The sequence below is a fragment of the Mus caroli genome, chromosome 11 (genome assembly GCF_900094665.2).
Source record: "Mus caroli chromosome 11, CAROLI_EIJ_v1.1, whole genome shotgun sequence".
NCBI lineage: Eukaryota > Metazoa > Chordata > Mammalia > Rodentia > Muridae > Mus > Mus caroli.
In genome coordinates, this window is record NC_034580.1 from 102442433 (window position 1) to 102454214 (window position 11782).

At 47.8% G+C, this 11782-nt stretch overlaps 1 protein-coding gene across 7 annotated transcripts in view; it reads right to left on the minus strand.

Moving 5' to 3' along the window:
- Positions 1-11782, minus strand: part of Tex2 (testis expressed 2) — a 109467-nt gene that overhangs the window by 36908 nt on the left and 60777 nt on the right. For all 7 annotated transcript variants that reach the window (XM_021176086.2, XM_029483456.1, XM_021176084.2 and 4 more), the window contains exons 3-5: positions 6977-7177; positions 4881-5220; positions 2404-2651 (exon numbers count right to left, since the gene is read on the minus strand). In XM_021176086.2, the coding sequence (XP_021031745.1) occupies positions 2404-2651; positions 4881-5220; positions 6977-7177 (789 nt within the window). The remainder of the gene's footprint in view (positions 1-2403; positions 2652-4880; positions 5221-6976; positions 7178-11782) is intronic.

Consider the following 11782-nt stretch of genomic DNA (forward strand, 5'->3'; position numbering starts at 1 on the left):
CTTCCCCTTGGGAAGGGCAAAGCCCTTGCCCTTCTGCTGGAGCAGACGTGGGAGGCTCCCTGACTGTTCTGATGGAGGGCACCAGTACACCTGCTACTCTACCTATCCCTAGGGATGCTTGCCTGAAGGAAGACCTGAGGCCTCCAGCTTTCAGTGCTGGCTCAACTCCATTCAACAACCAGCATCTATCTGCCCTCCAAGACAGGGCACTTCCCCTTGGCAAATGTCTTAGTTAGGGTTTCATTGCTGTGAAGAGACACCATGATCACAGCAACTCTTATACAGGACAGCATCTAACTGGGCTGGCTTACAGGTTCTATCATCATCATGGTGGAAGCATACAGGAAGACATGGTTCTACATCTTGGTCCCCAGGCAGCAGGTGACCGTGTGCCACATTGAGCATAGTTTGAGCACATGAGACTTCAAAGCCTGTGTCCACAATGACACACTTCCTCCAAAAAGGCCACACCTCTTAATAGTGCTATTCCCCATGGGCTAAGCCTTCAAACATATGAGTCTGTGAGGGCCAAACCTATTCAAACTACCACAGCAGTGGATCATCCTCCAGCCTAAAGTGCAGCCTCCCCAAGTGACCCTGTACAGAGCAGCCACAAGTCCTCATCTGCTACCCCTGATGAAATTACAAATATGTGAGGAAAATAAGTAGTGACTGTCGTTTACCCCCTTGGGGGCTGTGTGTGATGGATGACAAATACCTGCACCCCACTACCAAACCATCGGAGAGCCAGAATATGGCCCTGCATGCTCCAGGCAGGCCAAGTAGATTTGAGGAGTCCTGAACTCATGTACTTTGTTCAAATGCAGTCAAGGTCAATGGCATGTACACAGGCCTATGCAAGTCCAGCTCTCTGGTTCCCTGGAGCATGGTGGTTATTAAATTAACCTCCAGACACTATAGATTTTGGTGTTTATTTGATTTTGGTTTTTTGGAATAAGGTTTGTCTGTGTAGCCTTAGCTGTCCTGGAACTCACTCTGTAGACCAGGCTGGCCTTGAACTCAGAGATCTCCCTGCCTCTGCCTCCTGAATGCTGGGATTGAAAGCATGCACCACCACCCCCAGGCTGATTTTTGTTCTTCTAAAGACAGGATTTCACTGTAAAGCCCAGGCTGGCAATCCTCCTGCCTCAGCCTCTTGAATGTGAGGAAGCCATTCAGAAGGATTTGTATCAGACTCTGTATAGTGCACAGCTCGCCCTCTGAGATCCTCTTGGGTCTGATGAGAACCAGACAACTCATGTCCCGGGATAAAGGGAATGTGGGGAGGAAGGAGAAGATCCAGGCAAACTGGGCACTTCTTGAGGAGCTGACAGACCTGCCCTAGCCTAGAGGGAAGTCTGCTTCCACCAGAGACATGCAGTTGGTCGGTTGCTTGGTCGGTCGGTCGCCAAGCTAACAAGGTCACGTGGGTCAGGTCATCGGTCACCTCCACACAGAGGAGAATCAACAGAGCAGGTAAAGCACGGGCAGCCAAAGACATGAGAGGAAGACACCACATGGTCCTCATAAGAGGTAGAAATCTGGCCCGAGCAAGAGGTCAAACATGGTTGACTCTCCATGGGAAGAGGCTGGGGGCTGTGCAGGTCGTGGCTACATCTCAAAATGGTGGGGCACAGTGGAGGCCTGTACTAGAGGTCTTTGGACTGGATCTCATGACAAAGGACATCTTCAAAGCCAAGGACAGCTGAGGTGTTGAGCCAGTGGCTGGGACCTTCCTACCTACAGCCCCCTACTCAGGTGCACAGCTGTCCTCACTCCCACATCTGTCCATCAGCAAAGTCAGTTCCTCTCCCGGCTATCACCTGCTATCACCCGAATCTCAGCCCACCGCCACCGCTTCCCAACCACTCCTTCTTCCTTCCTGCAGCCGTTCTACAGTCACTTATGCTTTAGCCTTCCAACAATGGCTCTCCCTGTTCAAACTCTGTATGACCTGCCAGCCCCCTCAGAACACGTCTGTTGAAGAGGCCTCACTGAGCCTCCACATCTGCTGCCTCCCTCTCTCGTCATCCTTCCTTATGCTCACCTTTGAGTATCCCAACTGATTCCTGCTGTGGGACCTTTGTAGACAGTGGGGCCTGCCCTTCTAGAATGTTCTACCATGTATCACTGCAGCTCATCAATTACCTCCTCCAGGAGACCTGGACAACACACACAGTAGGAGCCTTCCTCATTTGCCTTTACCCAGCTTCAAGTCTTCCTGCCACCCAATGCCAGCTTTGTGCCAGGCCCCTGAACATGAATTCCGAGATAACACATGCCTTTTGGTGCCTAGCTCATCGCCATGTCTTCATAGCCTGAAACAGGGAGGGCCTGCATGCATCCCTCACACACGAAGGTGAATGTAAGAAGAGCAGAGAGGCCCCGGGCCGGCAGCTTTACCTTCTTCGCAGCTGTGGGGCTGCTCTCTGCACTCTGCACGGGGCTCCTGTGGGGGCTTCGGTTGTCCTGGGGCACACACCTGCCCATGTACACGCTGTAGTCTAGGAGCATCTTCTGTCGCACGCAGCCCACCAGTTCCTTCTGCTTTGGCTGGGACATCATTTCCTCCATGCTGCCTTTGCTGCTGCTGCGGCTGTGGCTCAGGTGCCCCGAGGGACTGCTGTGCCTGCTGTGTGAGGGCAGAAGCCCTGGGTAAGAAACGATAGCTATTAATGCAAACGATAAAACAAGCAGGGATAAACTAAATGCCCATGGTTAAACAGGAAAAACAGCTAAAATGCTAACAAGTGATTAAAAAACCTCACCCTGAAAAATATCTTCTGCTCTAACAATAGGTGACTTTTAGAATGTTTTTTATTGTTCTCCAAGGTAATTCTGGAATGGGGTTAGTGCAGTATTTTTCTTTGCTCCCATTGATCTTTTAGGAAAACATAAAACACGGCGCCAGTGTACGCAACAGTCAGAGTGGAGCTATGAATGCTTACAGGTAAAGGGAGAGTGGGAAGGAAGACAACGAACTGTTCATGAACAGCCCGGGGCACTGCAAAGACGCCACCTCACAGTGAAGCAGTCATAAGACATCTTCTATGGACCTGCTCCATGCTACCCAGGGGAACAAGCTGAATCCTTGCCCCTGAAGTAAGACACACGGGGAGGTAACTCCCAGTCACTGTAACAAGCATCGCCAAGAGCTGTTGACCCTGTGCTGACATCCCACCACCAACACCTGTGCTAGCTACCATTTTCCTTGCGCTGGCAGAAGAATGATCCAGATTAGAGAACAGAATATCAAGAAGCAAGATTCAGGGGAGTCCCCAGAGAAGACACACAGAGGGACAGGAAGTGTGGGTGGAGAAAGGCGGAAGCCTGACAGTCAAGTACCTTAAGTGTGACCCAGATTCCGTTTATCCTGTTGCAATAGAGTTTTAAGCATGGAAGTATCTGACACTCAGGTTTACTGCGAGACAAGGTAAGAACAGAGGTCAAAACCAACCTGGCCACTGGTGTCGCTTGCTTCCAGCTGTCTGACCTGCAGCTCTCTCCTGGTTGCACAGACACTTGGGAAAGCTACTTTAACTTAGTGGTTTACCTAGGTTATTTCTAGGACTGACTACCCGAGGTTTTACCTAGAATTCAAACTTTTTATAATCCTTCATCATTCTCAAACCACTTCAAGGTTTAACATTATCTTTAAATGTCAGGACAATGTATAGCCACACCCCCTTTTTTTAATAGAAGAACTTAGAAAATGCAGTACAATCCAAATAAACTCCAGATTTTAATTAATAAATAAACAACAATTTAAAGAGAGCCAAGAGCACCTCCCCCCCAGTTCAAGGACAGGGGTGAGAACCTGACTGTGGCCTGGCTGCTGTTCCCTGCCCGTGGGGCAGCTTCCCAGCTTAGGGTGGGACAGAGCATAGGAACTGTCTCTCTCCACTCTGTAGCTCTGGAATTGTGCCGGGCGCTCCTGGCTTCCCCGCTCTCACCAGGTTCTGCAGCCACTTCTGACTGCAGACAGAAACTGAGCGCTAGAGATTTGGAATCTCCACCCTTAGCTTGGCCTCCTGGAGAGCCAGAACCTGCACAGGGAGTTGCTGGAGAAACCTGTGTTGTTATGTCTCTAGGCGGCAGCATCCCTGAGGGAGATGGCAGGCTTGAGTCGACCAGCAAGACTTCTCTCATGCGGAGCTTACAGAGGTGCCTGGTCCTGGAGATTCGTCACCAATGTCACCTTCACAGCTGATGACAGCTGGGCCTTGTCGTTCAGGCCGCTTTGAAATACAGTACAGCCTTCCTTACTGTACTAAGTTCCATCTCTACTCATAATGTAGAGAAAAAAAGGAGCAGCCCCAGCTAACCAAGGTATTGCTATGAGTGTGAGAGTGGAGGCTTGCTTGATTTCAGTGTGAAGTAGGTACCAAGGCCTCCCACAGTCCCAGCTCTTACCACTGACTTAGTTGTGCAAGCCATTAAAAACAACCAGATAGAGCTGGGCATGGTAGCACATGCCTCTAATGCCAGCACTCAGGTGCGTACACCAGGCTGACTGCAAACTCACAGAGATCTGCCTGCCACTGCCACTACCCTGAGATTAAAGGTACGTGCCACCCCCACCACGCGATGCTCTGACCACTATCTTCAGACTACCTGGAGCTGCTTTTATGAGAATGCCAAGAAGAGAGAGTCCCAGGGCGTCACCACAAGCTCACCACATATACCTGAAAATGGACTATCACTGGAAAAATGACTTAGAAAGAATGGGGGTGGGTGGTTACTGTAAAAAGTCCACACATTTGAGGTTGCAGAGAATAATGCGCTAAAGGCCGGCTTCCTGTCTGCCTGCCTGGCAGCCACTCTCTTAATCCTCCCACAAGTCCTTTAAACAGGTACACACTTAGCACAAATGCTATTACCTGATTTACTTCCAGAAACACCCGCCGGCTTCCTGAGCTCTGACTTCAGCCTCGAGGCCAGGATGAACCGCCGGAACCACTCCTCTTTCTCGCGGCCGGTTCTCCCAAACAGGTACAGTATCGGGTCTCGCTGGCTAGACTTCGTCCCCTCTTGAGGCTGGGGTGGCTTCTTGAGGTCTTCGCTCGGCAGCTCTTTCTCAGGAGGCGGCTTCTCCTCAGTAGCTTCCTTATCAGTCTGAGCCTTAGACATAAAGTCATCTTGCCGACCAAGTTCAATGCAAATGGGGTACTTCTTATTCCAGATTCGCTTTCGAGCCAAGCTTTTAGGTACAAGGTAAATCTACGGAGAGAGGCAGATGACGATTTACATACTAAAGAGCGTCTACCTTGTGCATCAATGTCACCTGTATGAGAAAGGTCAGCCTGTCTTGCGCGGCCTCGACTGAAATGGTTTAAGTTAAATAACTCTAACCATCTGTCTATAATCTGACTGTAGAACATGGAATACATTTCAGAGATGACTTGTTATTAATCAAAATTCCTAAGTGTGCATGAGCTATGGCTATGCTTCACTCTCAGGCGGCAGGGACAGAGTGGTGGTTAGTTAAGTAGTTATCATCAAATAGGCTTGGATAACAACCCTAGGTGAAGTTTAAGCTGGGGACCAGGCATCTCTCAGTCTAGACACAAAGTGCAGGTCAGTGCTGGAATCAACTCAAGGACGAATCTACAGGCTGCCATCACTGTGTCACCTCAAGGACGAATCTACATGCTGCCATCACTGTGTCACCTCAAGGACGAATCTACAGGCTGCCATCACTGTGAAGAGATTGAAAGACCCCTCACAAGAGCTACGAGAACAGGCACCATGTGTCATCGTTTGTCTATGCTCAGCCCAGAGAGTGGCACTATTAGAAAGTGTGGCCCCATTAGAGTAGGTGTGTCACTGTGGGCGTGGGCTTTAAGACCCTCATCCTAGCTGCTTGGAAGTCAGTATTCTGTTAGCAGCCTTCAGATGAACTATAACTCTCAGCTCCTGCACCATGCCTGCCTGGATGCTGCCATGCTCCCGCCTTGATGAAAATGGATCGAACCTCTGAACCTGTCAGCCAGCCCCAATTAAATATTGTCCTTATAAGAGTTGCTGTGCCAATGTCCTCTTCTGGAGTGTCTGAAGACAGCTACAGTGTACTCACATACATAAAATAAATAAATAAATCTTTAAAAAAGTATTGTAAATTCTTAAAAAAAAAAAGTTTCTGTGGTCATGGTGTCTGCTCACAGCAGTAAAACCCTACCCAAGACACCATCTCTGCGGAATAACAATTTATATTTCCACAAAAATACAAATGACGCTTTATCAAAATGTGCTGGCATGTGCACACTTTTTATATTTTACATAGCTTTATCAATACTTGGCAACATATACATAGCATTTACACTGAAAATCCAGTTTTCTTTCTTTCTTTTTGGGGGGGAGGGCAGGGTACGCGTGGAAGGGGCAGGTTGAAACAGTTCTTACTATGTAGCCCAGGCTGGCCTAAAAACCACGGTGCTCCTCTTGCTTTGGCCTCCTGAGATTACAGATGAATGCCAGCACACCTGGCGTTGGTGCTGGGGATGGAACTGGCTCTGTGGATGTACAAGCTTTTAAAGGCGAGATTCTGAGTGCCAAGAAAGAACCCAAGCTCCTGGAGTGTGGTCCACGGGGCTGCAGCACAGAGCTCACCTTGGTGCACAGTTTAGCTCTCATCACTCAGGAGGCAGAGGCAGGCAGGTCTCTGTGAATGTAAGGCTGGCCTGGTCTTTAGAGTGAGTTCTAGGACAGCCAGGGCTACACAGGGAAAGTCTGTCTTTGGGGAAGTGGGGGGGGGGGAAGAAATCCAGGCTCTCGGGCCCCACTCAAAGTTGCTGCTCCACAACCTGCATTTCGAAAGTTGCCTTGTGGTTGTGTCCTGGAGAGATGCTGCCCTAAGGCCTAGGGCTCCTTAAGCTGCACCATGGGTGGGGTGGGGTGGGGTGGGGTGCAGTCAGCAATCAAGACTCCAAATGCTTTCCAGTCATCAGGCTCTGCTTCCAAAATGTCCCAGACTTACCTTGCTGTCTGAGAGGTCATAGATTTTCTGGCTGATATAGGTGACCTCTGGCTTTGTCTCATTGTAGCTTGCCCTCCTGGATATGTTTTTGTTGGGCTTTGAAAGTCTTAAGGTTCCACCCTCGAGCCGGACAAAGACTGAGTGCGTCAAAGTCGCGTGGTAAGTTTCTGGATCATAGTTGTAAATCTCATTCATCCATCCCTGGTGGAGAAAGGCCTCTATTAGTAAGAGCGAATCCTGGCTATCAGGACTGAAGGTCACAATGTACAGTGTTAGCTTCTCCATGCTGAGGGCTGAGGAGAAATTTGGTATGGTTTTGATAACCCAAATTTGGGGAGTCAGAGTGGTAATGTCCACTATCCTAAAATATGATTCTTTTCTCAAAGCTGACAAGCAAAAGGAGAAATTCAAGTCTTATGCATCAAACAGAGCAATGCTCCCTGCCAGACCTCCCTTGGGAATGAGCACTGAGTTAGTCTGGCCTTGTCTGGTTGTTTGTTTCTTATGTAGCCCAGGCTAGCCTAGAACTTGTGTTCTTCCTGCCCCCCCATCCCCACCCCGCAGCCTCAGCACTGTGGTTGCTGGTGTGTGTCATCACGCCTGGCTCCGGCCTGGTGGTGTTACCTTGATGTGTTTGTTTGTTTATTATATATGTGATGCCTGTTTATCACATGTGTGATGAATATTAGTTACATGCGGGCTGCAGTGTGCCTATGGAGGCTAGAAGACAACCTGCAGGGGAAGGCGGAGCTCCTTCTACCATGTGTGACTCAGGAATGAACTCAGTTGTCCCGCTTGGCAGCGAGCACCCATCAAGCCACTGGACCAGCACCAGTCTGTCTTTTTAAATTAGCCCGATTTCTGCTGACTTCAGCCTACTTTGCAAACAATCCTTGACATCACATTACTTCCTGTTACCATTCATCCAAGACTCAGAAAACTTACTAGCCTATTTCAGTGAGATGGTAACTCGTACCTCATGGAAATCATACAGTGCAGAGCAGATGACTAACAATTAGGCAGCAAATAAAGAAACTGGTGCAATGGACACAGCTCTGTTATTACAGTAATTTATTTTATGTATGAGCATACTGTAGCTGTCTTCAGACACACCAGAAGAGGGCAACATATCCCATTATAGATGGTTGTGAGCCACCATGTGGTTGCTGCAAATTGAACTCAGGACCTCTGGAAGAGCAGTCAGTGCTCTTAACCCCTGCGCCATCGCTCCAGCCTCTATTACAGTAATTTAAACGAGTACAGTTGTGAGCCAAGGACTGACTAACCCTCAAATGGGTACAAATATATGCATACGGTGGCTTTGGCTTTTGTTTTATCTTGTTTTAAAGTTTTAAAGACTTACTTTATGAGTGTTTTGGTACATCTATCTATCTATCTATCTATCTATCTAATCTGCACCATGTATATGCCTGGTGCCCAAGGAGGTCAGAAGAGGGAGTCATATCTCCTGGAATGGAGTTAAGGATGGTTGCACACCACCATGAAGGCGCTGGGAACCAAACCTGGGTCCTCTTCAAGAACAATAAATGTTTTTAGCTGCCAAGCCATTTCTCCAGCCTTGATTTGTTTTACTTTTATGTAAGTGTGTGTCTGTGTAAGTATGTGTACATGTATGTGTGTGCTTATAGAAACCAGGAAATGGCATCCTCACTCTGGGGTTACAGGAAGCTGTGAGGTGCATGCATTGGTGCTGGGACCTGAACGCTGGGCCTCGGGAGAGCAGCAACTGTTCTGGACACTAAGCCACTCCCCTCCAGGCCTCCCACTCCCCCCCCCCTTTTTTTTTGAGACAGGGTCTTCTTATCTTGCTCAGAGCTAACCTTGAACTATTGACCCTTCTAGCTTTGGCGTCCTCAGTAGTGGCAACTATAGGCCTGTCACCAGGCCCAGTCTTACACATGGGCCTCAAAAATAGCATTTATACCTGAAGATGTACACAAACAACACACAGAAGGCATAACATAATAAAATACATCACACATACACATGGATAATATAATAAAATACATCACACATACACATGGAAACAATGAAACCCTTCATTTGATAAGATAACTTATGCTAATATATGCTAACAAAACAACACAACAGCAAACAGACTGTACTAATATAACAATGTACTAATGTAATCAGTATTAGCACTTAACACTTTGCTTGCCATAGAGCATTTTCTCAGACTTTGTGAATCACTGAGACAGCTTAGGAGCTCCATAAGGAGTGTTAAATGGCTCACTTTGCAATGGGCAGGCGAGTACTAGAATGGGGAATGCCATTTCCACCGTAAATACTTGAGTCTCTCACTGGTGCTGACCTGAGCCTCTGAGAATGAGGACTCCTCAGAACCCTCTCGCTTGTCCATCTATTATCATGATGTGCACCTAATCTCCATGCTAGAAAATGCTAGGATTGATTACAAAGGGTTTTTTTTTTTTTTAAAAAGGTTTAAGGGTTTTTGTTTTTTTTTTTTTTAATGCCTATGAGTGTCACGCCTGCATGCATGTATGTCACTTACATGTCTGGTGCCCAGGGATGTCAAAAGGAGGCACAAAAAAAATGATTGTGAACTCCTATGTGAGTACTGGGAACCAAGCCGGGTCCTTTGTAAACACAAGTGCTCTTAGCCACTGAGCCATCTCTCCAGCCCGAGGAGTTGACATGAAAATTTTAAAGGAGTCTAGGAGCTGGAGGTAGCTCAACAGTAGAGCACTTGTCTGCATGCACGAGGCCCTGGGTTCTACCCCAGCACCTAAGAAAAAGTTATGAACTAAAAAGAGAAAAGGAGAACTGAGTCTTTGTCCCATCAGCCCACTCAAATATGAATAAGGGACATCACCACAAAAAGGCAGCTCAGTACAAGGCTCTAAACACATCCGTCTGTGTGTGGGGTGAGGCTTTGAGCCACTCAGAATCACACAGGAGACCTGTTCTGCATGAGCAGGAGGAGGCCATCCTCCCTCATTACTGACCACGAGCAGCAATGTGCCCCCCAGTTACTGGATGAGCAGTGCTCATGGAAAGGGCGACAGTCTAGCCTCTAAAAATGAACCAGCAATGATCTATTCGAGAAGCACGGGCAGTCTCCGACTCGGAAGGGCGGACGCAGATCAGCTGTCAGAGCATCAGCTGGGGTGGAAATACCTGTGCCCAGTGTAAAGCCTTCTCAAATGGCACTGATGGGTGCTATGATGAAAGCATAGCTCAGCCGACATAGCCTGCAATGTACAATCGGAAGCCTTTCTTCCTAGCTCACCTATCTGGCTGCAGAGGTTCACATAGATCCTGGAAAGAATGGCCTTGCATGAACATCAATGTTAGGAGTACCAGACAGAAGCTGGGTGCTGCTGACTGAGGCCACACCCGAATGTCACGTGGTCTGATCTGTCGTCCCAGAGGATTTTTGTTGTTCTCAGCACCCAGGAGCACTACATTAGTTTTCTGCTTTGGAGGCTGCAACTGTCTACCTCGGTCGGCACTCGGGCCTCAAGGCAAGAGAGCTGCTCCAGTTAAAGGCCCATCTAGACTGCAGTGCTAAGAACTCAGTGCTCAAAGGGAAACGGCAAAACACTTCTAGGCTAGTGAAAACACTTTTGATCTTTAAACAGATCCCTCATTCTGAACTCCAGGGCTCTTGTGGCAGCAAGTGCAGTGCACCTCACTGCTTCAACGGTGGCCGGGAGGGGCTCAGGGACGAGGATCACACATCAGACTGTTTTACCATCATGAACACTAATTCACCATTAAAATAAATTCTTAAACCAGGCAAGGCAGGTACGCACACCTTTAATCCTAGCGCTCAGGAGGCAGAGACAGGCAGGTCTCTGTGAGCCCAGAAAGGTCTACAGGGTGAATTTCAGAACAGCCAGGGCTCTGTTACACAGAGAAACCCTGTCTTGAAAAGCTAAACCAACCAACCAAACACTGTTTTTTTCTTTCTCTCTCTCTCCCTCCACCTGCCTGCCTGCCTGCCTGCGTGAGTTTAAGACTGGGGTGTATCTAGCTTTCAGCCGCTTCCTCACCTCATACTTCTGAGATACCATCTCTTGCTGAACCTGGAATCTGCCGTTCATCTAAGATGGCATGGAGATGGGATCTGTCCATCTCTGGCCCCAGCACTGAGCTGTAGAAATGCACTTCTATGACGAGCACTGTTTTACACAGATGGGGAGATATGGGTCCTCCTGCTTGTGCTGTACGAATTCTACTTACTGAGCCATTTCCACCACCCTATTTTTTATTTGCTTGTTTGTTTAGAGACAGGGTTTCTCTGTGTGCCTCTGGCTGTTCTAGAACTCACCCTGTACACCAGGCTGGCCTTGAACTCATCCACCTACCTCTTCCTCCCAAATACTAGGATTAAAAATGTGTGTGCCAACACTGACTGGCCTGTGTGTGTGTGTGTGTGTGTGTGTGTGTGTGTGTTGTTGGGGATAAGATACAGAACAGAATAGTTCTCTACTGCTGAAGGTTTACCCTGAACCCTAAATCTTTTTTTCTACATTGTTCAATTTGATTTGCTAATGTTTTTCTAAATTTATGATGGTAAATAATCTAGTTTTCAGATAATACCTTTTGGTATTAATAAGCATCATAAAATAGGTTAGGCTGGGGATGGAATGATATCTTAGTGCACCACCACTGACAGGCATATTTAAGAATGTATTTGAATGTATTTGTTCTTTTTTTTTTTTTTAAGATTTATTTTATTTATTTATTATATGTAAGTACACTGTAGCTGTCTTCAGACACTCCAGAAGAGGGCGCCAGATCTCGTTACGGATGGTTGTG